At 65.5% G+C, this 25,896-nt stretch overlaps 1 protein-coding gene across 1 annotated transcript; it reads right to left on the reverse strand.

Moving 5' to 3' along the window:
- Window positions 1-13,809: 13,809 nt before the first annotated feature.
- TACC3 (transforming acidic coiled-coil containing protein 3) lies at window positions 13,810-25,389 on the reverse strand. The gene is made up of 16 exons (XM_060013098.1): window positions 25,327-25,389; window positions 23,154-23,316; window positions 22,850-22,992; window positions 20,515-21,381; window positions 19,884-19,959; window positions 19,559-19,712; window positions 17,631-17,683; window positions 17,269-17,372; window positions 16,882-16,969; window positions 16,586-16,690; window positions 15,902-15,978; window positions 15,784-15,827; window positions 15,130-15,290; window positions 14,360-14,466; window positions 14,152-14,272; window positions 13,810-14,022 (listed from the first exon to the last, which is right to left on the reverse strand). Exons 2-16 carry the CDS (start codon window positions 23,313-23,315, stop codon window positions 13,957-13,959), a joined length of 2,328 nt encoding a protein of 775 aa, XP_059869081.1. The 5' UTR covers window position 23,316; window positions 25,327-25,389; the 3' UTR covers window positions 13,810-13,956.
- Window positions 25,390-25,896: the final 507 nt, after the last annotated feature.

Raw genomic sequence — 25,896 nt, forward strand, 5'->3', positions numbered from 1 at the left:
TGCTTCAGTGTCCCCGTCTGTTCCACAGCCCAGTGCCGGGGCTGCACTGTCCCCATATAACCCCCGACCCTCTTCCAGCCCCACACCCTGAGCCTTGGTCTGAGCTGGGGGTGCTGCCCTAGGAGCTGGCCGGGATGGGTGGGTGGGCCGCCTCACTCGAAGGAAGTGGGGAGGTCCACGTGCCCCCCAGCTGCCATTCTTGCTGTCCCCAATGCTGGTCCCGATGTCCCCCCACCGCCATCCCCTGGGGGCCTCCCCCTCCTCCTGGGGGCCTCCCTGGTGGGCTGGTCTCTGCCCGTCGCGCCTACCCGAGAGGAGGGGGCTCCCCAGTCTCTATCTACAGGGCCACGCGGGACCTCCCTGCACAGCCCCCCACCACCTCAAGGTATGAGTCCAGCCTGGTGGGGACCTTGGGGTGCGGGGCCGCAGGCTGAGACGGGGCGTGTCTCAAGAAACCAGGAGTCGGCTTCCTCACCAAGCCCTCACCACGGGAGCCTGGTAGCTCCCTGGGCATTCGCGGGGCCCTGGCCCAGCCACAGCAGGATCTGGGACCCCTCTTTGGTCTCCAAAGAACAGGTGGCCCCAGGGCCACTTTCGCTTGTTTCAGAGCGAACTTGGGGTGGGGAAGGCCCATGGAGGAAGGGTCGGCCCCCGGACCCTGCGGTCTACTCGTCCCTAAAGTGGGCATGACACCCTCTGGGTGGGGAAGGCTGGGGCCTCGGGGGAGGGCGGCTGGGCGTACCAGTGGAGGTGGCCTCTGGGGCCAGGCCTGCCCCGGATGGGTGGGATCACCGCCCCGCGAGCCAGGCTGCAGATGGGGTTTCAGGATGGGGCGGGGACTTCCTGGGATTTGCCGTTAATCAGGGCCCTGGGCGGGGAAGTTCATCTGTGCCTCAGTCACACGGTGTGTCTCCGCCTGGGGAGAGGGGCACAGCGGTGTCCTGGCTGGGGTGGGGCCCTGGGGCCAGGCACAGGGGGCCTGGACGGGCCCTTCTTTCTCAGGCCTCAACCCTCCCCAGGGGTGAGAAGCCTGGTGGGCTCCAAAGGCCCTAGCAGCCCCCTGCAGAGCCCCTGCAGGGCCAGCCAGCCAGGAGGGTCCCAGGGCCCCCTTCTTCCCAGGGAGCTGCTCTGTGGCCTGGGGGGGTACCACATGTGAGGGGGGGCTTCCCTCTCCCCTCCCCCGTGCTCACGAGGGGCAGAGAATGGGCCTGGTTTGGGCTGGGTCCTGGGGTCTCGCCAGGACCCCACTTCCCATCTCGGGGCCTTGCGGGTTCCTCTGCTCCCCTGGGGACTTTGGTCCAGTCCCGGCTCAGGCAGTGGGTGTTCCTGAGTTGTCCTTGGTTTAACCCTCTTTTCCCTGCTCCGTCTCATGCGGGCCTGGGAGCAGAGGAAGGCCGAGAAGGGCCTCCTCACCCCACCTCTGCCTTGAACTCCACCGCGTGTCCACGTAGCAGCCACGCGTGTGCCCTGTGGTCACGCGAGCTGGCAGCTCCAGCCCGGGCGCCCCACGGGGAGGGCCCCCGGCGTCCACTGCCTCCCCCCGGGCCGCTCAGCTCTCCCGGGCACCCCACGGGAAGGCCCCCGGTGTCCACTGCCTCCCCCCGGGCCGCTCAGCTCTCCCAAGGGGAGGAAGCTTTCCTCAGCCAGCACCCTCGAAATCCAGTTTTCGGGGGACCCCTTCAAACTGAATCTCTCCTTCTGTGCCCGGCCTGAAAGGTGGCTCTGGGAATGGGCTCCAGCTCGGGGCCGGGGGACCAGGTTCCAGGCAGGAAGCGATGGCAGAGCTGGAGGAGGGCCTGAGGCCTGCGGCTCAGGGCAGGGGGAGGGTGGGGGGTGGATGACGATGTCAGTCCTCATGTTCGCGGGGCGGGGGGCGGGGGGGGGCGGGCGGAGCGGGATGGGAGGGGGTGAGCCTGCCGCCTGCGCCTGCCTTCCTGGCGCCTGCTCAGGCCTGTCCCGCCCGGGCCTTCCCAGAACCCGAGGCTGCGGTGCTGGGTCGGGGGTCTGTGCCGCTTGCCCTCATTCCAGCTGGGGCCTTCCGTGTGGTCCCCCACCCCACGCTGGGGCCGGAGGCAGACACAGGCAGGAGGGGTCCTCTCAGGCCTGCCCAGGGCCCCTCAGCAGACAGGGACACTGTCCCCTTCCCTCACCCCAGGCCCAGCCGTTCCAAGGCGAGCCCTCACTCAGCACCTTCCTCAGGGTCCCAGACTCTCCCAGTACACGGCAGGCACTCACCACGTCCGTCCCAGGACTGGCTCTCGCCACTCCCTCCTCAGGTCTCCCACCCTGCTCTCGGCCCACAAGTCTCACCTGACTCCTGCCGTCTGCGCTGCCTGCCCACGGAAGCCCCTGCCGGACTCCCCACCAGGGTGGAAACTCTGGTCCCCAACTGTGCCTGGGACCGCGGGCACGGTCAGCCAGCGTGTGTCAAGTAGACAGATGGAACCGGGAAATCCTCGATGGGTGACGGGTCCAGTGGCGGGGTGGGAGGACGCAGAGTGACGGAGTGGAGGCCAGAGGAGCGGGACGCGGGCGCTGGTGAGTCTGTAGGTCTGTGCAGCCGCGTGGGGCGCAGGTGCTTGAGCGCACACTGCAGGCGAGGAGACGGGAGCGGCCGGTGGGCGCCTGGGGGGGCCGGCTGTGGACGGAAGGTGGAAGGTTGCGTCTCTGCAGGATGAGCACGTATGGCGTTCTGAGCTGTCAGGAAGGTGCGAGAGTCCCAGGGGAAGACAAGCTTGGCCTGATCCATCCTGCGTGTGGAGAGCATGGCCGCGGCCCCTGCCTGGGCCGGGCGGGCCTTGCACTGGGAGGCGGCCGCCGGCGTGAGTGCGGGCGTCCCAGGGAAGGAAGGGCCAGGAGGCCAGAGTCCCCGCCAGAGTCCATGGCCGGGAGCAGAGTTGGGGCAGGGAGGTGGTGAGTCGTCAGCCCGGGGTAGCCCAGCGCGGAGGAGCGCCCACGCCTGCCCAGTGGGCCCCGAGGATGTCCCCGCCGCTGCCGCTCCCAGCGGGTGCGAGGCCAAAGGATAACGTCACGTCTGCTGAGGGGGCGCCCCGGGGTCTGGCAGCAGGCGCAGTCCAGGGTCCCCGCCTCGACCCTGCCAGCCTCTGCTCCCTCAGGTTGCCCCAAGGTCACTGAGCAGGCAGGGCACCGTTTCCTTGGGCAGTCTCACCTGGTTTTCCCGAGTCCCTGGCCCCAGGCCAAGCCTGTCTCCCACTCTGGGCCTCTGGGGGGGCTTGTGAGGAGTCGGGCCAGGCTGGGTCACCTCTAGGGGCACGGGCTGTGGCAGAAGGTGGGGGGTCAGAGCAGGACCAGAGGAGGCAGAGGCGGGTGCCCAGAATGCCAGGGTCCCACAGCAAGCCCTCTGCACCTTCCTGGACACTCTGGGAGGGACCCTCTGCCCGGTGCCCATTTTACAGGCCGGGCACTGGTAGAGCCAGGGACTGACTACCCATGGCTCCGGCTCCAGAGCCCCTGGTTTGATGGGCTGGTTGCCTCCCAGCGTGGGCCAGCCTGGTCATCACCAACACCCTGGAGGGTGAGGGCTGTCTGCCTCCCGCCCTCCTCACTGCCATCACTAGCCCAGAGCCACTGGTCTCCACCAGCCGAGTGCAGGTGAGGCTGGGGGTGCACAGGCGGACACAGAAGCAGAAATGAACTCTCAGCCCCTCGAGGCCCCTCGCCACCCTGCCCATCCCTTGGTCACCGCACAAGGAGCCAGGGCCGTGGCTGCCCTGCCCACTGAGGCAGGGCTGAGCTGGGGTGGGAGATGCAGCCAGACGGGAGAAAGTGGGGCGTTCCAGGCAGACACTGGCCGCCGTCTCCACAGGAAGAGCCAGGCAGGCCGAGCGGGCAAATCTTATTAGCTGGTAGACTTCCGAAGCCCCATCGCCGAGTGCCCAGCGACCTGCTCGTTCACGGCCCACCGTGTGCGCGCGCTGCCCTTGGGGCTGGGCCTCCCGCTGCCCCTCAGTGCCCTCGGCCAGGTCCTGGCCAGCCTGCGCCTCGCCCGGGCCCCGGCTCTCGCTCCCCGCCGAGAAGGCTGCTGGAGACGTGTGGGAGGCCCGTGCCGCTCTGGAGCCAGGAGATGGCCTCTCCTGGGCAGCGTGGTCCAGGCCCCTCCTGACCCCAGGCCTTGGTGAACGGCCCACGGCCCTGACACGCTGGGCTCCTGCTGGCGCCCCGCTCCAGGCTCTGGGTCAGCCCACCCCTGCAGCTCCCAGCTTGGAAGGCCCCCCAGGTCAGGGTACCGACCCCTCAGTGGCAGGCTTTGCGCCCAGCAGGTCCAAGCCCCCATTTCCCCATCTATAGAATGGAAATCATGACCGATGATGGCTACTCCCATCCATCCGGGCAGTGAATGGGCAGTGAGCCCTGTGCCACCGGGACCACCGTCACCCCAGAGGGGCCTGGCCCGCCCTCCCTCCTCCCCCCACCCCAGGCCCAGAGCAGAGCGGCTGCCAACGGGGTCCCCATCTGGAAACGATTGTGCTCGTGGCCCCCAAAGATATAATTAAAATACATTGGGTTTTTATGCTGCTTCCTTGTCTGGGGAGGAATCCAGGCTGGGTATGAAACGGGATCGCTCTGACGTTGGGCCTGGAGCATCAGATTGTGTAGGGCCTGAATCAGAGCCCACAGGGGGGTTCTCGGAGGCCCGCCAGGCCAGGGCTTCACTGTGACCCTGCCCCTTGTCCCGTGGGGTCCTGTCCGCGTGAGGGCATCCTCTGTACCGGCTGCTCCCAGGCCCCAGGCAAGGAGCCTGCCCTCGCCGACAGGATGTCCTGCTGAGCGGTGGGCAGTGAGACCCCAGCTCCATCCTGTCCCCCCCAGGAGCACCCTTCCCTCCCGCTTCTTCATCCTCCAGGCTTCACCCCCTACCCCGGAAGCGACCCATCTGGGAGATTCGAGGGTCATCTTGTTCCCAAGGCTGGTGTGGCCCAGGGCGGATTTGGGGTGAGAGGAGGCCTCAGAGCTGTGCCCGCCTGGCCGAGGCCCGCTGCTCCCCCAGCCCAGGGGTCCAGGGGCTGAGAAGCGCCCAACGAACCCTCGGGTAGTGGTGGCCCCTGCTGGTGGAGCCCGAGGGGCAGGTGTGGGCTGGGCCCTGGGGGGCTCCTCCCCCTCCCTCAGGCTGGCTCCCCTCAGGGGCGCAAGGTAGCCACAGGCCCAGTCTCCGCCTGCCTCCCCCCTGGCCTGGGGATGGGGTGGAGGTGGCCCGGAGGATGCTGGAGAGCCTCGCCCAAAGCCTCTGCCATCACAGCCCCTCGGGGCGGGGGAGGAGCAAGGGCCGGAGAGGCTGCCCAGCTCCGGGCCCCCCAGAAACCTGGCCCCGGGACCGCCAGTGCGGGCGCCCAGGCTGGGTAACTGCCTGCTCAGCCACGCAATGGGCGACCGGCTGTGGCCTGGCTGTGGCCCCTGCCCTCCTGCCCCGAGGCTCTTCCCGTCGGGAAGAAGCCCCGGGGGCAGGTAGCACACTGGACCTCGTCCAAGCAGCGCAGGCTGGACGTGGCCGGGACGGGCCGTCGCTCCAGGTTTGGGGTGGGGCAGCGCACGGCCTGTGCGGCCGTGCCACCCGGCCCCTGACCCGGGGTTGTGCGGGCTCAGAGACCCTCAGTCACCGGCACCCATCTTGCTCCCAGCCCGCGTCCCCCAGTCCTGCGCCGGAGCCCGCGGCCTTGTGCCGGGGTCCCCACCGCCCTCCCAGCATCTGCATGGGCTGGGCCTGGAGGGCACTGTCTTGGCCGCCCAGCCCACACCGGGCCTCCCTGGCAAGTGGGGACGGAGTTTCTCGGGCTGCCGGGGGCTCCTGAGCAGGAAGTGCTTGAGCATTTCTGGGGGGGCTCCTCTGAGAGCCCCCGGCAGGTGAGGGCTCGGCGAGGGGGTGCGGGCAGGGACTGGAGGCACAGCTGGCCTGCCCAGTGCTTGTCCCTGTCACCACCGCTGGCCTGGAGGGACCACACGAGCCCTCCCGCAGGTGGAGGTCAGGAGCCTGGGGACTTCAGTGTGAGGGTCCAGAGCCTGGCATGGAGGAGGGGACAGCTGGAGGGAGAAGCCCCGGCCTGGGCCCCGGAGCCACGTCGCCCGGTTCCCGGCGCCCTCTGCCTCCCACTTCGCCCAAGCTCAGCCCCCACCGAGTCCTCGCCCCCAGCCTCCCCCTGGCATCTGGCAAGTCCCAGGGCGCCTCCTCCAGGAAGTTGCCCTCGCTCAGCTGTCCCTGGCCAGGAGAGAGACGTGTCAGCGGGGCCTGGTGGGGCGCCTGGGGCCAGACAAGCCTGGGCTCAGGGCGAGGGCGCATTCCTGCTTTCCTAGCCTGTGGAGAGGGGGTTCCCAGAAGCGCCGAGGAGGCCTGGCCGGCAGCCCGCGGGGAGAGCCCCTGGCGCTTCCTGCTCGGCAGGACGCAGGGCAACGGCAACCATAAGGCCTGCCCTCCTGGCCCTCCCTCCGCCCAGCGCTCGGGTGGCCTCCCCTCCGGGGTCCAGACCAGGCAAGGCAGCCCCCCGAGGCCTCTGCCCCCGGCACCGCGGGGCGCTGCGTCCTCGGGTGCCACGGAGCCTGTGCCCCCGCCCACCGTGCCCGCCAGCCGCCCCACCGCCCTCGGCTCCTTGGTCAGGGCCCTGCTTGGGTTGTCACTGCCCCCGCGTGGGGACGCGTGGGCTCGGGACCCCTCAGGAAGTGGAGGAAGGCGGGTGATGAGGCAGGGTGGGGACATGGCCACGCGACCTCGGGCAAGTCTCGTCCCCTGTGGGGGCGATGAGATCACTCTCCCGGCGGGCGAGCCAGCACCTGGTGCGGTGGGCACGTCGGGGCGGGCGCACACCTGGCCGCACCCGCCTGGCCCGGCGGCTCTCGGGCTGGGCGCGGCCTCCCCAGGGGACACGGCCACCCTCTTGGCGGTGGGCAGGCGGGGCTTCAGATACCGCCTTTAGGAGACAGGTCCCTGCCTGGCACGCCCACCCCTCGGGGAAGCCCCCGGACACTGGGCCGGCCCACAGCGGGGCGCCCACCGGGAGAAGGGCTGAGTGGCCGGCCTGGGCCTCTTGGGCAGCGCGGGGTGGCCGGGCCTGGACGCCGAGCCTGCCGCCCTGGAGGGAGCCTTCGCACTCCTTGCCTTCTGCTCATGGGAAGTGAAGGGAACCCCTAAGCCCGCCTCCCGGGCCTTTGTGCTGCGGGGTCGTCGGTGGCTGCAGTGGGTGGGCTGGACCCTAGTGTGAGGCCGCCTTCCAGGCCCAAGGAGCCTGCAGGTCGTTGGCCCGTGACCTCCGTGCAGCGTGGAGAGGGTGAGGGGCAGTGCCGTGCCAGTCCAACCGCTCTCCAGGGCACAGGAGCTGCTGGGCCAGCTGGGGTGGGGGTGGCCTGCGCCCTGTGGTTGAGCCTGGCCAGCCGCCCTGCCCCGGGTGGAGGTAAGCCCACCCTGGCCCCTCTCCTGTGCTGCCTGCTGCTCTGGCCTTGGACACACCAGTGACCCTCTGCCCGCTGGCCTGCGTGGAGAGCAAGCACCCCAGGCCGGGAAGCCTGACAGAGGTGTGCAGGGACGGGGCGGGGGCCGCTGTGAAGAAGCGGCTGGACCTCACTGGCTGCAGGGGTGCCTGGAACCCCCTGCCGCCATGATGCAGCTACTCCCCTTCCCCCTACTCTGTCCCCCCGCCGTGGCACCGTCACCCCCTCCCCTGACACATTCCCTACCTGCTTGTCTATTCCTTCACTCTGCTCCCCCCACCCCGGCCCAGCCAGAAGGTCGGCTCCACCAGGACAGGGACTGGACCAGTCTGTCCCCCGCTGACCCCCAGGGCCTGGAAGAGTGCTTGGAACAGAGAAGGTGCTCAGCACATGTTTGTCATGTGAATAAAGGAACGAGTGGCCAAAAGTGGGAAGCAGCCTTGGGGTCTCAGGGTCCCACCCCTCACGGACTGTTGGCGACGACGGGCTTGGTGGCTGGTAGGGGTCTGGATGGGGGTCTACCCGGAGCTGACGGCCCCTGCCCCACCTCTCCCCCTGGGCCCTGGGAGGGGGCGGGCACGGCCTCGGCCTCGCTCTGGGCAGGTCACGAGGCGCCCTGGTGGGAGCCCCGGGGCCCCTTTGCTGCTGTATCACAGCCGGGAGGCCAAGACACTGCAGCCCAGCCAGGGGCACTGTCCTCGCTGGCCTTCACCCCGCCAGGCCCGGCACTCCAGGAGAGGGCGCCCTCTTGTGGGACGCCTCGGGCTCCCTGTGACCCCGGCGCTCTGCAGGACCCTCACCCTCCCTGCCTCAGACCCCTCCCTGGACTCTGCCCACGCAGTGGCTCCTGCCGGAACGTGCCCTCAGGCAGGCCCGGTCCAGACGGAGGGCAGGGTGTGTGGGGGGCAGAGAGCAGGCCAGGTGCTGTCCAGCCGCCCACCCGCAGACACCCAAGGCAGCCCCCTGCCCCACACAGGGGCGCTTCCTGCCAGGTCCAGCCCGGGCTCTGGGTCTCATGCTCGCGCCCCTGTCAGAATACCTGACGGTGCCCCTCCACACAGTCCCCCGGCCCCCATCTCCACCCTGAGCCAGGTGGGCCTGGTCAGCGCCCCTAACCCCCACTCAGGAGTGGACACCAGGGGTGGACAGAGGGGAGCCAGGGCACGAAAGGGGGACAGGGGAGGGACAGTCCTCCAGCACGACGGGGCGCTCAGAGGACAGCACCTGTGGGGACCTGGCTGCCACCACACCAGGCACAGCCTGGCTTGCTCATTCATTCGCCCCTTCACCCCTCCACTCCTCAGGCACACGTCACGTCATCCCGTCCGCTGCGGGCAGGAGCCCTGGAGCCGGGGAAGCTGAGGGAGGCTCTGGGTGCCCGTCCAGCCGCCCGTCCTCTCTACGAACACCCGAGTGCTGTGTAGCTGGTGCCCACCGCCAGGTCTGGGGTGGGGCAGTTTCTCCGTGGAGTCTGTTAGGCAAGTGAGGGCCCCGAGTCTGGCACTCCGTGTGCCTGGATGGTGGGTGCGGCATCCACCCCACCGTGGCGTAGCCCAGAAAACCACCGGACAGGGACTGGGCTGGGGAGGAGGCAGCAGGGGCAGGGCCTGCCGTAGACGTTTTCACAGCCCCACCCGGGCTTGCCCAGACCCCCAGCGGTGATGCTGCCTGGGGTGGCCAGCCCCCCACCTGCCCTGGGCCGGGGCCCTGCCCGCTGGCCCCTCTGTAGTGGCTGGGCCTGCCCTCCACAAACTTGGGTACTGGGCCAGGCACACGGGTCTGAAGGACAGAGGAGGGGGGGGAGGGGAGGACAGGCACCCCCCAAAGCTGGGCAGGGCAATAAGGAGGCGGCCCCTCGACTCCCCACGGTGAGGGTCCGGGAGACCCGGGCTCAGGAGGGCAGGCTGGACGGAGCTGACGACGTGGTCAATGCTAGTCTGGAGTCTCAGGCCGGCCCCACAGCGCCCCCTGCAGGCCGCCTGCGCTCAACGGCTCCCAGGCGGCCACGACAGCCTGGGTCGGGGCTTGGGGGCGTCGTGGAACCTGGGGGTCAGGAGAGCCGGGCCAGGGGAGCACAGGGGGCCTGGGATCTGGGGCCGGGAGCCAGGGCTGGGAAGTGAATACCTGTCCCCACACGCCCAGCCCCGCAGGTGTGCCATCCACCTCGCGGACACGGCCCAGCACAGCCCCGGAGAGCCTCAGCCGGGTCAGGGTGCCCCTGCCCTGACCTCGTGCAGCCCCTGCGGCCCGGCTGCTCCCCAGCATTCTCTGCCTCCCGGGCGGCCCCGGCTCTGCTGGGCCATCCCCGCTGGGACCTCCCGTAGGATGAGCCCGGCACACCCAGGGCGGCCCAAGGGGCCAGTGGGCGGGGCTCCGGGTTTGCATGCCCGGGTCACAAGGGCACACACGGGCGCAGATGCCACCCGTGGGTCCTTCCCAGAGGGCGGGGTGGCTGGCCTGAGAAAGACCTTCTGCACCCTTGCCTGGCCGTGCCGCAGCCCTATTTGCTAGGACTAGGAAGGGCCGAGGGGAGTTTGGGGTTCAGCCCTGGCTGGGGGTCACTGAGTGGAAGCGTCACCTGACTTTGGGGGAGGCTGTGGCTGGAGAGAGTCCGGGGGACCGGCAGGCGGGGGCACGGAGGGTGGGGCTCGGGGGGCAGCCCGGTGGTCCGTCTGCTCTGGCCAGTCCCCTGCGCTCCCATCCCCCCCGGGGACTCAGCCACGTGGCTGGCAGCCCCTGGCCACAGAGGGCCCAGGCGAAGCCCACTGAAAGGACCGAGACCAACCAGGGTGGCCCCAGGTGACCCTCTCGGGGGTAGGGGTGGGCGGTGGTGCCCCGCAGACCTGGGCTTCTTCATGAGGTGGGGCGCCAGCTCGCGGTGAGGACAGGCGGGCAGTGGGGGGCCTCGGGCTAGGCGGCCCCAGTGGTGGCGGGGGTCTTAGTCTGCTGTGCCGCCACAACAAAATACCACACGCTGGGGGCCTGAAACAGCAGGCGTTTATTTCCTCATAGTCCTGGAGGCTGGAGGTTCAAGATCAGGGTGGCAGCCGGTTTGCTTCAGGGCGAGGCCCTGCTTCCTGGCCTGCAGACGGCCGCCTTCTCGCTGTGCCCTCACAGTGAGGGCGGAGAGGTCTGGTCTCTTCCTCTTCACGTAAGGACACTGGCCCCGTCACGGGGACCAGCCCTAATCTTCCCCCACCTCCTGATTCCATCGCCTTGGGGTTAGGGCCTCCACACGTGAATTTTGGGGGGACACAAACATCTGTTCCTTAACAGTGGGGTTCCAGGTCCCCACCACACCGCGGGGAGGGGCTCGCTGACCCTGTGTCTGATAATTCTTCCCTCCCGCTCAGCAAGGAGGCCTGGGCCGCGGCCCCAGGACAGCTCCGTTTCCGCCGTCCCCGCCCTGGCAGGAGGCCCCTTGGCCCGCAGCGACGATGTGCAGGGGCGCAGGGGTGCGGAAGCCCAGGCCGCGGCTGCGTGCCCGACTCGGGTCATGTTTACCCTCGGGAGCCCAGTGCCAGGGCCCCCACCCGGCCTCGCAGCCCTAAGCTGACTCGGCCTCCAGGATAAACACCCATTCAGCCACACAAGGCCCCTTTGTCCAGGACGAGGCTCCTGGCCCAGGACGCTGCCCGGCGGCCCGTGTCCTCAGCGTGGCCAGCCGCCCCTTGTGGCCTTCTCTGGGCAGATGCCTGGCCTGGCTCAGAGGCCCCAGCTGGGGACGGGGCCCTGGGCGGCCCTTGGAGTGGCCAGAGAGGCCAGGCAGGCTGAGCTGGGTGCGGAGATTGCCCCTCCAGGCCCTGTCAGAGCAGCCCTGACCCCCCAAACAGCAGTGCGTCCCTGCAGCCGTGTGGCCACCATGCCCTCTCGGCCAGGCAAACCTGAGGGACGTAAGGACGCCGGGGAGCTGCAGCGGGGTGGCGGGTGGGCCCGGGAGCTGCAGGCCCCGTCCTGCCCCTTGCCCACCCAGGCCCCTGTGGCTCCTCCCAGGCAGAAGAGGGGCTGCCCACACCCGCATCCCGCTGCTGGCCACTGGTCCCTGTGAGCTCAGTGTCTTTATCTGTGAAACGTCCTCCGCAGGCTTTGGTAGCTTCTCAGCTTCTCAACTCCCCCCGGGTGGGAGTGTGTCCCACTTCTTTCTGGGGTGGAAGTGAGATGGGGGTGCCTATCCGGGAGCAGGATGGGGGCCCCTGTGCTGAGGCAGGGGGTGAAATGGAGGCTCCTATGCAGAGAGGCGTGGCATGGGGTGGGAGTGGGGAAGGGGCTCCAGGGTGTGGGGGCAGCACACGGAGAGCAGGAGCCTGAGTCACTCTGGGGAGGGGGCCCAGCGTGGTGAGGAATCAGAGACCCCTGAGCAGAGAGGCCGGTCATCACGGGCAGCGGGCCTGCCTGCAGGAGGCTGAGAGGAGGCCGCTACGTAAGAAGAGCACGTATGCTTAGGCCTCGAGGGCCTCCAGCCTCCTTTCCGGAGGGCCCAGTCCTGGCGCTGGCCTGGGGGGGGCTGGTGGGGGGCCCCCGGAGCCAGTGCCCCAGCCACGCCTGGCTGGGTCGGGCGTGTCAAGGATGCTCCAAGTAGTGGCTTTTACGCAGAGAGGTGTTTACGCAGAGGTTTATGCAGAGGCCCTGCGGCAAGGTCCTGCTGGCCCACCCAGGGGCTTGGCCCTGACGCCGGGAGCCACACGAGGACCGCGTGGGACTCTGGTTAGAAAATGACCCTCTGGCAGTTGTACTGAGAATGGGGGCAGTTGGGGGACCCAGAGGGGTCCCAGAAGGCCGGACAGGAGGTGCCACAGGGACAGGGGAGATGGTGGGGCTGGAGCACAGGGGGCCGTGGGGGGCCTGGAGCCTGGGCTCCTGCCTGGCCTTTTGTCACTCTGACGTGCTGAGGACAAATGCGCTGTGTGCCCCAGGGGCCCACGGAGGGGGCGCTCCTCAGTGGGACTGTCCTCAGGTTCCTGTCCCCGTGCTGCAGCCCATGGCCGGCAGCGACCCCTGGTGGTGGCCAGCATGTCACTGCAGCCCACCGCGGGTCCGTCCCTCACTGGCGCTGGGATGCTGGGGGCGGGATGCTGGGGGGCCGACGCGGGGGGCCGATGCGAGGGGGGGCGGATGCGGGGGCCCGGATGCTGGGATGCGGGGTCGGTATGCGGGGGGGCCCGGATGCGGGAGCCGGGATGCTGGGGGGGGCAGATGCGGGGGGTGGGGTGGATGAGGGGGCGGGCCTCTGGTATGGGGCTGGGGTGGAGGCAGTGGTTGGTGTGGGGGCTCCCTGAGGGGAAAGCGCCCTTGTGTCGGAGGTTCCCCTCGGGACTGGTGTCCTCTGCCTGTCCAGCAGCCCCCAGGAATAGGGTGGACATGCAGACTGAGAAATGGCTCCAGGGCTCAGAGTTTCAGAGACCAGTCTGGCCAGCTCTCTGCCCGCCAGTGTCCCGGGTCCCCTGATGTCCTGCAGGCTGGGACCTGCCCAGTTCAGAGGGTCTCCCGGGGGCTGTCTGGCCCCCACTGCACCCGTGCCAGGGCCTCACCTCCACCCTCCAAGCGTTCCCCCTGCCCTCAGTGAGCACGGGACCATGATAAGGACAGTGCTGCAGCCAGTGTCCAAGGGTCCAGTGAGCATGTACTGCGGGCCCCTCCTCTGGAGCAGGCCCTGAGGGGCTGAGACGCGGCCCACTGGGGCTGGGGGTGCACACTCAGACCCCCCACTTTGAGACGTTCTTACCTCTGAGCCTTTGGAGGCAGAGCTTCTGTTAGGAGCTTCGAATGTCTGCCCATGGAGGGTTCTCCAGAGAGACAGCCAGAGGAGACCCATCTGCCCTCGAACATTTCACCCCCTCCGTCTTCTCGGGTCTGTCTCAGGAGACTGTGGGGTCCTACTGGGGGGCAGGCTGGTCCCGAGACGGACCCCTCCTCCCTTGTGGGCTGGAGGAGGCCTCCACACCGCCGAGGACAGGTCAGTGCTACCACGGCGGGCGTGAACCTGGCATGGCTACAAACACCCTGCAACATCTCGGTGAGTGTTCGACTACCAGGGGCTGCGGCCTCGCCAGGTGACACAGAGCCAACTGCCGCGCGGCTGCCTTGCTTGGCTTTCTTCCTCGAAGACTTGAGTCTGTCTGGACTCTGATCTGTGGCCGAGGCAGAGACACAGCCCCCACCCCTGACCACAGAGCCGACCGGGCAGATGGGGTGGGGCCGGAGCCCACTCGGCTGACCCCCGGGAGGGGCTGCCCGCCCGCCCAGCCACCCACCTACCCCTCGGGCAGCTGTAAGGTGCGGGGCAGGGAAGGGCCAAAGGCACAGAGGGGACAGCAGCTGTGGTCGGTTCAGCCAGAAACTGTCCCTTTAACGAAGACCAGGAGAGCTCTATTGCTTAGACTTAAGGGAAACTTTATTTATTCTTCCTAAAGCAACCTAGTTTAAAAACGAGTTGAGGTTAACAGAGAAGAAAAACCCAGACAGGCAGACACACAGACAGACACACAGACAGACCGGGGGACGGCACAGGTCGGGGCTGCCACATCAGATTCTCTCCATCTTGGAAATGAGGTCGTCACAGATTCTGGTCAGTTCATCGTTTTCTTTAGTCTGAAGGAGGAGAATCAAATCCCTAGATCTCTCCCAGCGCTCGGAGCTGGGAGCAGGCCCAGAGCTTCTAGAAGCAGGAGGGCTGCTCTTCCCCCACTCCGCCTGGACCCGTGGGTCCCCTGTGCCCACCTTCTGCTCAACGACCTTCTCCAGCGAGTGGACGCGCATCTGCTCCTTCCTCAGGACTGCCTGCAGCGCCAGGGCCTCCGCTTGGGCCTTGCTCCGGACCTGGGTGATCTCCTCGTTCGCCCTGGAGCAGCAGAGGGGCTGGGCTGAGCCCACGGGGGACCAGACCCCTCCCGAGGGAGCCTCCTGCACCCTCCCGCCTGACACTCACAGCTGGAGCTTCTCCTCCGCGTGGGCCTTCAGCGCCTGGTACCTCTGGCCCTCCTTCTCGATCCTGCCTATGTAATCCTCAACACACTTCTTGAGCGACTCTTCATTCTGGAAGGAAGAGCAGACACTGAGCCCTGAGCTCAGGGCCCAGGCTCTCTGGGTCATTCGTGGAGCAGCAGTGGGCCAGGCTACAGGGGAAGAGCTCTTCCCGTTTCCTTCCAGAGACGCCAGCACTCACACAGCCCCAGGCCTCCTCTCATCCCGCGGCTCAGGAGGCCTCCGGATGCGGGGCCTGACCCCCCCGCCCCCGAGGGGACCCTGCCCGGCACACAAGAGCCCTATGTCCAGGCACCTCGGGGGAAAGCAGGCCGGGCCCCAGGTCCACGGAACAGCCCCTGCCCTCCTGCCCCCCAGCCCTGTGCTTTGGGGGCCGGGTCTCCTGCTGCCCCAGGAGGGAGACAGCAGCGGCAGGGAACATCTGGACACAGCAGTCTCTGTGCAGGCCACACAGGGACAGCCTCGTGGGCACGCATGTCCGGCAGTAGGCGACAAAGCCGAGAGCTGAGAGTGCAGGTAGGAGGAGGGCTGGAGCCTGGGGCCCACACCCCCGGGGGGGCCTCTCCTTTCTTCCCAGACTCAACACCAAGGCTCAGCTCACCCCCTCTTCCTGCAAGGCCCCCAGCCTCTCCCCGTCCCTGCTTGTCACGCTGCCCCACTGGCAACAATGCCGACCCCGCCGTCCCCGGGGCCTCTTGCCGGCCGGGCACCCACCGTGCGGTAGCCTTCGATCACTTCCTTCTGTTTCTCAAACCGCTTGAAGAGGTCGGAGAACGACTTCTCCGTGGAGTGCAGGTCTGCAGTCAGCTGGTCTCTGTCCCTCAGAACCTTCTGGATCTCGGCTTTGGCAAGTTCCTTCTGCTTCTGAGCCTCCTCTTAAAGGAAGGCCAGCACCTGGGATCAGCGGGCGGCCAGCAGGTGGCGCCACAGACGGCCAGCGCTAGGAGGGCCCCCTGGGGCGCTGACCAGCCCCGCTCTCGGGACCTTCCAGGGCAGGACCTGGGGGCCCCAAGTGCCCCGAAAACAGCTGTTTCCTCAACACCAGCTCCACCCGGAAGCCGAGGGAGCGGACAACGAACCCAGGGCCTGACTGAAGAGCCCAGGCCACACCTACCCCACACTCAGGGCCTCCAGCCCCAGCCCGGACACACCCGGTGCCCAGCACCCACGGAGACTGCAGCTGGACGCACGGCCCCCGGGGCAGGGGTCAGACCGCGGGTGCAGCGCCCACTGGAGGGACCCAATCTGTTTGCCGCCACAGCCCCGGATGCCAACTTGGGGCCCGGCCAACCTGAGGGCTGATAAGCACCTGGGGCCCAGCACCCCCCGGCCTCCCTGACTGCCAGCTGCCCCAGCCCAGGGACTCACCCATCGCCTGGTACACGGTCCCCTCAAACGCGTCCATGATTTTCCTGTGGAGGAGAGCAGATGCCATGAGCCCCGAGAGTGCGTCGTGGGGTCCTGGGCAGCCAGCACGCAGACTCACCCCATCTCCAGGATCTTTTCCTGCAGCGCCGTGCACCTGACCCTAAGCGCCTCGTTCTCCTTCTGTGTCGCCCCAACCTGTGCAGACCACACACCTGAGTTGGCGCCAGTGTCCTCCCGTGCTGGGGTCTCCCGCCCCACTCAGCATACATCGCAGCGCTGGGGGGTCAGCGTGCGGTGGGTGCACGGGTGGGACACCTCCCGACACAGGCGGGGCGGTAGAGCAGCGTGCGGGGGGAGAGCCCCGCGGCAGAGAGGACACCACCCGAAGACGGCCGGCAGGGGCCAGGAGCTCCTGGGCCCAGCGTGGCCCGGCGCACAGGCCTCCCTGAGAGGGGACCAGCGGACGCCACCCAGGGCATCACCAAGGCAGCAAGGGGACTTGGGGGCCGCTACCCCCTGGGCAGCTCAGAGCAGACACCCAGACCCTCGCTTGCCAACAGGTTCTGCAAGAGACACTGGGTGGAAACGCAGGACACTCGGCTGCCTGGGCGCCTGGCTCGGGGGTCGGTGAGTGGCCGCCTGCGACCCTGCCTGCACGGTGTGAGCAAAAGGCCAGCGCGCAGAGCGGCCACCCCGCTCCCCAAGGCTCTTCAGAGCAGCCTGCAGGGGCCACGCCCAGGGCTGCAGCCAGCAGGTGGGGGCCGCTCGCTGGGCACCTCCCCTCACCCCCCCTTGCCCTCACCGCAGTGTCCAGGTCCTTCTGGCTGTACTGCAGCACGTCCACAATGGGCCCCACGGGCAGCAGCGGAGCCCTGGGTCCGAGGTCACAAGGAGCTGGGCCGAGCGTCTGCAGGCGACAGAGACCAGCTGGGCCGCAAGCTCCCCTGGCACTCCTCTCTGCCCCGTCGGCTCCCCAGATGGCACAGTGCAGCCCCCCTCAGCCCAACAGACCCCTTAAGCCTTCAGATCCACAGCACATGAAAGTCGGGCCATTAGAACAAGTGTTTCTTTACACCACAGAGGGGACGAACCACTTACGGGAACGTCTGGGGCTCCTGCAAAGTCCAGGTCCAGCAGCTGCGCCTCCGGGGGGCTTCCCGAGGAATGCGCGTCTGTGCCTCGTGCACTGAGACCAGAAGAGAACACGCATGCTGTCTGCGTGCGTAGGGGTCGGCCCAGACTCTCCCCCAGGGCCACGGGGTCAATATTCGGGACACGTGGGCCATGTGGCCTATCAGGCTGCCCACCTCTGCTGTCAGAGGGGCTGCACGGGCACAGAAGAGCACAGACCCGCTTACAAACTTGTTTACGAGCTCGGCCAGGGCAGCTGGGGCCCGGCCACTGTCTCTGCCCCCCTCCCTGCGGCAGGGCACTCCCATCGTCACACGGCCTGCGTGGATCGGATTCCCGCCCGCCCCAGCGCACCTGCTGGGCTCCGGGGCCACAGGCGCCGGCCCCCGGGGGCTGTCCTGCAGCAGTGGGTCAAACTTAAGGTACAAGGACTGCTTCCTCAGGGCCGACTCCTTAAACTGCAGGGAAGGAAGCAGGGTCACCGGGGCCCCCGACACGACAGCCTCCACGCCCCGCCCCACGTCGCGCCCGGGAGCCGCCCTGACCCGAGTGGCCTGCGGGGCAGAGCGGCGGAAGCAGCCGGGCCGCCCGCCACGTCCGGTCAGACGTGGACACCGCTCGCGGTTGAGGAATCGCGGCCCGGGGCTGTTCTAGAAAGAGCCCCTTTTGAGACTGGCACTTGAGGAAAGGCCGCCGCGAAGGCGCCGGGAACTTACCGAGGACGCCCCGAACTGCTCCAGGTAATCCACCTCGGCCCCCGTGCCTAGAACTGAAAGGGAGGCGCCAGCTGCCAGCCGCATCCCACCGCCAGCACTCGGCTGTGCGCTCGGAGCGGCACCCTCCCCGCCCACCCTGACCAATGGCCCTTTGCTACAGAGCGGGGCTGCTGTCCGCAGGCTCAGGACGCTTGGGGCTGTATGGCTCCATGGGGCCGTGCCGTGTCCCGCAGGGTGCTGACAGCACTCCTGGGGGCGTGACAACCAGAAGCGTCCCCTGGGGTCCAAATCGCCCCGGTTGAGAACCACTGTGTAAAACCACGCTGAAAGAGTCCTTTAATTTCTGATAATATGACCTTCGCTTAAAAACCTAAGGGTCACTCACACCACAGACAAAAATTAACTCAAAATGGATCAAAGACCTAAATATATGAGCTAAAACCATAAAATTCTTGGAAGGAAACATGAGGGCAAATCTCCACGACACTGGATTTGGCAATGATGTTTTAGAATTGACCCCAAAAGCACAAGCAGCAGCAGAACAGCCTGGGCTGCAAAGTGAACGTTTGTGCTTCCAAGGACACCATCGAGAAAGTGGAGAGAGGGACCTCCCTGGTGGTCCAGTGGTTAAGAATCTGCCTGCAGGGGACGTGGGTTTGATCCCTGGTTGGGGAACTAGGATCCCACATGCCGCGGAGCAACTAAGCCCGCGCGCCACAGCTACAGAGCCCGGGTGCCCTCATGAAGATCCCGAGTGCCGCAACTAAGACCCGATGAGCCAAACGAAGAAAGAGAGAGAGAACTTTTGTGAGTCATGTACCCAAGAAGAATTCTTACCTAGATTATACAGGAAATCTTTACAACTCAATAGAAAAAAACAACTCAATTAAGAAACAGGCAAAGGATCCGAGCAGATGCTCCTCCAGAGGAGACACGAAAGGTCAACGTCAGTCAGCAGGGAAACGCCGACACTGCACTGCACACCCACCGGGACAGTGGGGTGCAGACCCGGACCGTCAAACCATGTGGGGGCAGAGTAGAGGGTGCGGACCCCGCGGGGAACAAACAGTTACACAGTGTTACCACGTCCCCTTCAGGGTACGTCTGCCCCAAAGAGATGGGAAACGTACGCTCACACAAAACGTGTACGTGAGTGTTCCCAGCAGCCTCGTTCATACGAGCCAAAGAGTGGAAATCAACTGGTAAAGGAAGAAACAAGATGCGGTCTATCCACACAGGGGATATTACTCAGCCATAAAAGGAAGTCCTCACACAATGTGACACGAGGGACTTGGAAACATCACAGGACACAAACCCCGAGTCACGTGTCTAGGGTCCCTGGCCGGGGAGCAGGCTGCCCCAGTGGAGCTGATCCACGGTTCCTGGTCCCGCCCGCACAGGGAGGACCCCACAATGGCCCTGCCACACAGAAACCCTACACTCGTCTCCTGCCTTCTCTAGGCCTGGGGGTTTTAAGTAACCAAAACTGAGAGATCCTGGCGTGCTGCCTCCTGTCCTGTAAAGCACCTCAGTTGGAAGTCCTCACTGAAGGCAGCTCAGACCCGCGACTCTTCCACCCCCTCATCCAGGGTGCGTGGATGGGCAGGGCTTCTCCTTTTATCTCTACGGGGTCTCGTCTTAAACAGCACTTCGATTCAGCGAGTTCCCGCTGCCTCCTGTGTCTGTGTCTGTACCGCCTGGGTCAGTCAGGCCTGCTGCCTGTTCTTCTAAGTTGGCCTAAAATATATATATTTTTAATATCACAGATCTTAGTCCTGTTCTCCTGAAAATGCCCATAGTTGATAAACCAGAAGTTTCCACGTGAATCACTCAAGTCAGGGGACGGGGCTGCCCGCACGATGACCGCCTGCGGGCACCATGGAACACGGTTCTAGCACCCCGGCCTCGAGGACGGGTGAATGACGTACCCTCGGCAGGGTCCCAGAAGTGCTCCCCACTCAGGTCCAGGCCGGGCTCCGGCCCCCGGGGGGTTGCGGGTGTGGGGTCAGTGGGCACGGTTGGTGGCTCGCTGCCCGGGCTGCTGGTTGGAGCCGATGCCCCCGAAGCGTCTGTGGTCCCCTCCTGGAAGGGAGGTTGGGGTCACCGCAGGGGCTCATCAAGATGAGTGGGCGTGGGGGGAGCAGGGGAAGCAGCGTGTCCCACCCCACAGCCCCGGGCACCACCGGCCTGCCTCTGCCCTGTGACGACCCGCAGACGTGGCAACAGCATGAGGACGCCCGCCCACACCCGTACCTCGCCCGCCGGTTCTGCGGTCCCTGCCGAGGTCTGCAACGCCGGTGTGTCATCCGCCGAGGCCAAGAGCACCTGCCTGAAGAGACGGGGTCAGCAGGGCCCGCGCCCCACACCTCCCCCCGTCCTGCACCGAGCTGCCACCAGCACCCCCCCGCCCAGGAGCCAGGCTTGAGGCCCAGCCAGGTGGCCACGCAAAGCCATCCCCCGACCTCACCTGCAAGAGCATCGCTCCCCAGAAGCAGACAAGGCACTCTGAGGTCATCTCAACTCAACAAAAAGCAAACCACAGGGATCCGCTTATCCTTTTTACCAGGAAACTGCAACAGCAGCCGGTGCTGGACGGCTGGGCGCACCTCGGCCACTGAGCGGCGTCCCCGGGGAGCGGGGACAGGCCTGAGGCAGGGCTCACGCCGGGAGACGGCCCCCCCGAGCTGCGCTGCGGGAATCCTGGGGCTCTCGGCTAGGTATCTTGCTAGACCTTCCGGATGCATCACAGGGAACGCATCTCAGACAGCGTGGGCACCCCCTCCCCGCTATTCCTCAAGAGCTGTGGCAGCTGCCCTGGGGCCCCTGCTCAGGGCTGCAGGTGGCATCTCTGGTCTCGTGCCCACCACTGCCACCCCGTGCTCACCGGCTTGGAGACGAGGCCTCTGTGGCCGGCCCGCTCTTGGGGTGCTCTGGGGGCTGGGCCTCTCCGTCACCTCCGGTGGGGTTACAGTCTGGGTCGTCCAGCTTGTCCTGGTCCAGGCTGTTGGACCCGCGGGGAGGGGGATCGGGACCCTCGCCCGCCTCCACGAGGGCCTTTTCCTCCTTTTCCTGCCTCGCCTCTGGTCTCCTCGAGGGAGGTCTGAGAGCCGGGGTCTTCCCTCGTTTCCTCAGTGGGGGCGGCCCTTTGATGGTGCCGTCAGAAAAGTCAAATTCCAGCCTTACGGGCTCACTCCTCAAAGAGTCGGCCGTTTGCCCTTCGGCCTCCTCCTTCTGAGGACTGGGGAACGTGGCACCTCCAGCCTCCACGGGGCCAGCTGGGGCCTCGCTAGGCAGGTCCACGAGGGGCTCTGCTCCGCGGGCTCCGGGGTGGGTACCAGGAGCTGAAGCGGCCCCGGCAGAGGGCGCAGGGAGCCCGCTCGAGTTTTCTCCTGTGGCTCTCAGCGGGTCCTCTGTTCTGTCCTGGGATGCCATCCCGGGAGGGTCTTCTAGAATTGTGGAGGTAGAGGTAGCACTTTCCTCTAAGGAATGAGGATGGACGTGTTCTTCCTGGGTGGGCTCAGGGCTGCCTGACGTTTGTCCCGGAGATGCCTCTGGGGTTTCAACACTTTCGGGCATCTGGGAAGAGCTTGCAGGATCCAGGCAGGCCTGGGGAGCCGAGGAGGGCCCGCTGCGATTCCTGTCGTCAGAGGCCGGTCTCATGTCCTCTGAAGCGGGGTTGGCATCGGCCACTGCTGGTTTCTGGAGAATTCCATTGGTCGTTCTAGTGTCTGTTTCCTTGGTGAACTGTTGGCTTTTTAGAAAGACGTAGTTAACACTAAAGAACGAGTTAGGTTTTTAGTTAGATTTTAGTCCACGTGAAAACATTAGCTAAACACAGGAAAAAAAAAGAGCATTTGGCTAACCCTCTCCTCAAGATTAACCTTCACAAGTACGTTCCCACAACTCAGTGCTGGCGGGCCACCTAGAGACACAGGTGACTGAGAGAGAGGAGGAACCTGACTGACAACAGCCAAGGTTGAGGTCCTCCATGCCGGCCTATTTTCCCCTTTTGGTTGGGGACCACCAGCTACGCGGCCAGGGACAGTCAGGGCACACCAGGGTCAGGCTTCCCGCTGGAGAGAGAAAGGCCAGGTCAAGGACGCTGACTTCACAAGGAGCAGGGCCCAGCTCCCGGGTCCTCCTGGCCCCTCCACGCCCTGCTCTGTGGCTGGAGCAGCTCAGGAGGCAGCATCTGAACGGCTGGGTTTCCCTTCCCTCCTGGGGATTGTTACAAAAGAACAGTATTTGAGCCACTCTAATCTCACTCAGCTGAATCTCAAAATGAAAACTAAAAAATTGAAGTTGAAAAGTAGCAAGGAAACCTGGGGAGAGGGGGAGATTCCGGTTTGAGGAGCTTCCAGCCATGGGGAGATACTCGGCACGAGGACATTTCACTGGAGTGAGGTGAAGGGTGTGTTAGTGACCTTTTGCTTTTATACCTTTCTCTGCACATCTGAAATCCATTTAAAAGAAAAAGCAAGTTTTGAACAGTTTAAGTCAGCAAAAGTCAGAACGAAATGTGCCAGTGAGGCCCCTTCCCACTCTGGATGTAGAGGGTCCCTGGGGGCGCCAGCCGGGTTAATTCGGCCTCATCTGGGGGCGAAGGGCCACCGCCAGGGTCCTCGTCTCCAGACGGAGGCAGGAAAAGCCTTGGCATTCACACTGTCGACCACCTCACGCAAGCCAACCACCTAATGCCAGGCGAGGCTGCAAAGAAGCTTCTGCTGGTTAAAGTCAAGTGTTTCAAATCTGACTCGTCAGGCCACACGTGTTCTGGTCAGATTACACAACACACGGGTTCCTCTGCCTTTAGCGGTAAGAGCTATCTGTAAGCTTTCTCCAGGGCTTGCCGCTGAGGACAGGAGACGGACCGGCAAGCAGGAGACCCCAGTGGAATGCTAAAAAAGAAGCAAAACCACAGAGCGTCCCTCCTTGGAGATTCGGCCAGGACATTTCATGAAGTTAGAGAAACAAAACCAAGGCCAATTTGTTGGCAAGAGCACAACAGAGGAGCAGAATGTGAAGTTTAAACTTCCTGTCTTATTATTCACTTTTCCAACAACAAACGACTTCGGCGGTGCTCTGGGCCGCACACTACACAGACCCAGAGCGGAGACCAGGAGGAGCCCAACCAGATGTGGCGGGTGAAACAGACTTCTCCTGCCAAGTGCATCGGAGAGATTACAAATTGCAGTACGTCAAACAGTGCCAATACTTACTTCTCTTTCTGGGTCCAGACTTGATGACAGTTTTCTAGTCCAATGGTGTCGCCCAGAGCAAAGCAAGCTTCAAGCTTGCTGCCCGTGCTGGGACTTAAAATCCTGTGTGTCTGCGGATCCCGCAGAGGTGTCTGAAAAGTAACCTGTTGGGGAGGGAGGAGGGCAGCTGTTCAATAATTCAAGTCTTCAAGCACCACGCTGGCAGCACCATGCCCTGCCCTGCCAGCTCAGTAAGTCACCAGGAAAGCAGGTGACCTCATGTGTGACGCACGGTAGATAGTACGCAGAGGCAAGACGTGCTTACCTTCATAGCTTTGGCTGTGCTCTTAGGTGGTACGTTTTCTTTCTGTGACAGACGGAGAACAGATGATCTTCCGGTAAGTTCCAGTGGTGAAAACAGGAAGTCGCAGTTTTCTGTACTTTTGTCACCAGTGACATTTTCGTCACTGAAGACGTGCAGACTCATTCTGAAAAGGAGATAGTTTTGTGTCAGGAGTAGGGCAGTGACACCGCGTTGTCTGGACGCACATATGTGAAAGTGACAGCTGACCCCACAGTGCTGCAAGGAGGACATCCGCCTTCCTGCACAGGTGGGTCACACCTCAGGCAGTGTGTCCTCTGCCAGGCAGTCCCCATCCTGCTCTGGGGGAGCTGCCACCTCCCAGGAGCAAGAGCTAGAGGGGCTTTCAGCCCACAGGGCAAGAAGGAAGACCCAAGAGCTCGAAATAACTCGAACTTTGTGGGTAAAAGTTGGGAGACAGATAGGAGCTGATCTGTGGCAAAACTGCAAGGGGCAGAGGAAGCCTGGGCCTCCCCACAGGCCTCAGCGTCAGAGGTGGAGCAGCTGCCAAGTTAGTGGACAACAAAGCAGGAGGGGGGACCTCCCTGGTGGTCCAGTGGGTAAGGCTCTGCGCTCCCAATGCAGGGGGCCTGGGTTCGATACCTGGTCAGGGAACTAGAGCCCGCATGCAAGCTGCAACTAAGAGTTTGCATGCTGCAGCTAAGACCCGACACAGCCAAGGTAAATAAATGAAAAAGTAATGCAATAAAATGCTATTTCAAAAAAATAAAAAAAGAGAGAGAAGGAGGAAGAAAAAAGAGAATTAAAAAAAAAGTGAAGCAGAAGGGCACAGCAGCTTGCTGTCCACCCACGGGGCTGGGAAACAAGGACTGGACTAGGGCGTCAGGAGGGCCGAGGCTCAGAGGAGGAGTTAGAGGAAGGAACAAGCAGCAGGTGCAGAGTCACTTGGGGGGAGTCGAGGAGCTTCTGCACCAGGGGCCTCCAGTGGGGCCCAGGAGGTTCTAGAACAATCCCATTCCTCCTTCCGAAGCCCTCATAATGGTCAACACCGTGGCGTTCCCAACTTCGGAGACACCAGAGCACTGGGCATTGACCTGCCCGGGGCACTACAGGTCCTTGCTGGCAGTGGGGGCCCTGGGGACTGTGCCTGGAAGAGACCAGGTGGCTGGGGCAGGGAGAGAAAGGGTATCCTGAAAAGAGGTGAGCTCAGCGTGGGAGGTCAGGGTGACGAGCCACCTGGAAGGGCGCTGCGTGTGAACAGGGAGGGCTCACAGGGAAGGGGGCGGCCAGAGCTCTGGCACCGCGCCAGGGTGGAGTGGTCTGCCCTGGCTCGAGAGCAGCCCGCACCTGCCGCGTGGAAGCGGGCAAGATACGCCCAAGCCAAGGGTCACTGTTAGGTTTGGCCTGAGCAACGGGGTAAAACGGGGAAGGGGGCTGGATGGCTGGAGGACACAGAAGGGAGACATCAAGTCGGAAGACCCCCGTCGCCTGGGGAAGGTGGGAGAGCAATGACAGCAGCCTTTAGGGCTTTGGCTTCTATAATGATGGGACCACGGAGGGGGCTCCTGAGCAGAGGGACCCGGGCCAGGCGGGGAGGAGGGCTGGTGGCCGGGGGCGAGCGGGTTCTCCGGAATCAGCGGGGCGGGGAGCGTGGAGCCCAGGTTTCCAAAGCAGGTGCGTCAGGAGTCAGGTGCTGCAGGAGTCGGTGAAGGCTCTCAGGTGGGGCTGCGCCCAGAGGAGGGGCCGGAACTAGGAGGCCTGCCTTTGGCGCAGAGCTGCAAGCCCGCGGGTATTCAGAGGCGGAGACGTGTCTCTGCAGGTCACAGCCACGGGCGGTTTGCGGCTGGACGAGGTCACCGGGATAGGGAGAGGAGAGGCCGGCGCAGCGGGCCGGAGGGGCCTCCTGGAGGGCGACATAGGAGCCACCAGGCGTCTCTAGAGGCAGGGGCGGGAGCCCATCGGCTCCGCTTCCGTTTGCGCCCGGGCGGGCGGGACGAAGGCAGTTGAGAGAGGACCCTGAGGAGGGGCCCAGACGGCGGGCAGGGCGGAGCCGCGGGACGAGCCGGAGGGGGCGTAGGCCCACGTCCAGGGTGGCCGCCAGCACGGCAGGCAGAGACCCGAGGCCAGGCCAGAGGCGGGACCGGAGCCCCGAGCCCGGACCCCACCACCGCCTTACCTGTCGGCCGCCGCACGGAACCAAGGGAGCGGGAGACGAGGAGTCCGGGAGCCCCTCTGCCCGCCGCCGATTCAAATACCGACGGTTGGCGCGCGCGGCCAATCAGCGCGTGGATGGGGCGGGACGAACGGGCGCCGCCAGCCAATGGGAGGTCGAATCACAGGTCACGCCCACGAGGAGGTTCCGCTTCCGGGGTGACGGCACGCTGGGCGCGGCGGTCGCCGGATTTCTCGGTAACCGCAGCTCGCTAGGCGGGCGTAGAGGAAAGGCCGTACGCGGGCGGGCAGTGACTGCGGGGCCCGCCGTCGCCCGGGAATCTCGGGCTCTGCTGCGGACGCGCCTGGGCTGCGCGGGAAGGTCAGGGCCTGAGAGCCGCTCGCCCGAGTCTCAGTTTCCCCAGCTGTGCAGTGGGGCCAAGTGCAGCACCGCCACCAAGGCGGGTCCTGAGGAGCATCCAAACCCTCGCGAGGACTGTCGCGGCAGTTCACAACTTCTGGCCGAGCGAGGGGACCGGGAACTTCATTTCCCAGAGTGCCCCGCAGGACGCCGTCTCCCAGAGCGCCCCGCGAG

The sequence above is a fragment of the Delphinus delphis genome, chromosome 5 (assembly GCF_949987515.2).
Source record: "Delphinus delphis chromosome 5, mDelDel1.2, whole genome shotgun sequence".
NCBI lineage: Eukaryota > Metazoa > Chordata > Mammalia > Artiodactyla > Delphinidae > Delphinus > Delphinus delphis.

Excerpts from the sequence above, each read along its gene's own strand:
- TACC3 (XM_060013098.1), bottom strand. The coding sequence starts at position 23,315 with ATGAGTCTGCACGTCTTCAGTGACGAAAATGTCACTGGTGACAAAAGT. Across the intron at positions 17,684-19,558 it reads CTTCTGGGACCCTGCCGAGG|TTCTAGGCACGGGGGCCGAG; the intron begins GTACGTCATTCA and ends CCTCCCTTTCAG. Across the intron at positions 16,970-17,268 it reads GTGGCCCCGGAGCCCAGCAG|TGCACGAGGCACAGACGCGC; the intron begins GTGCGCTGGGGC and ends TTCTGGTCTCAG.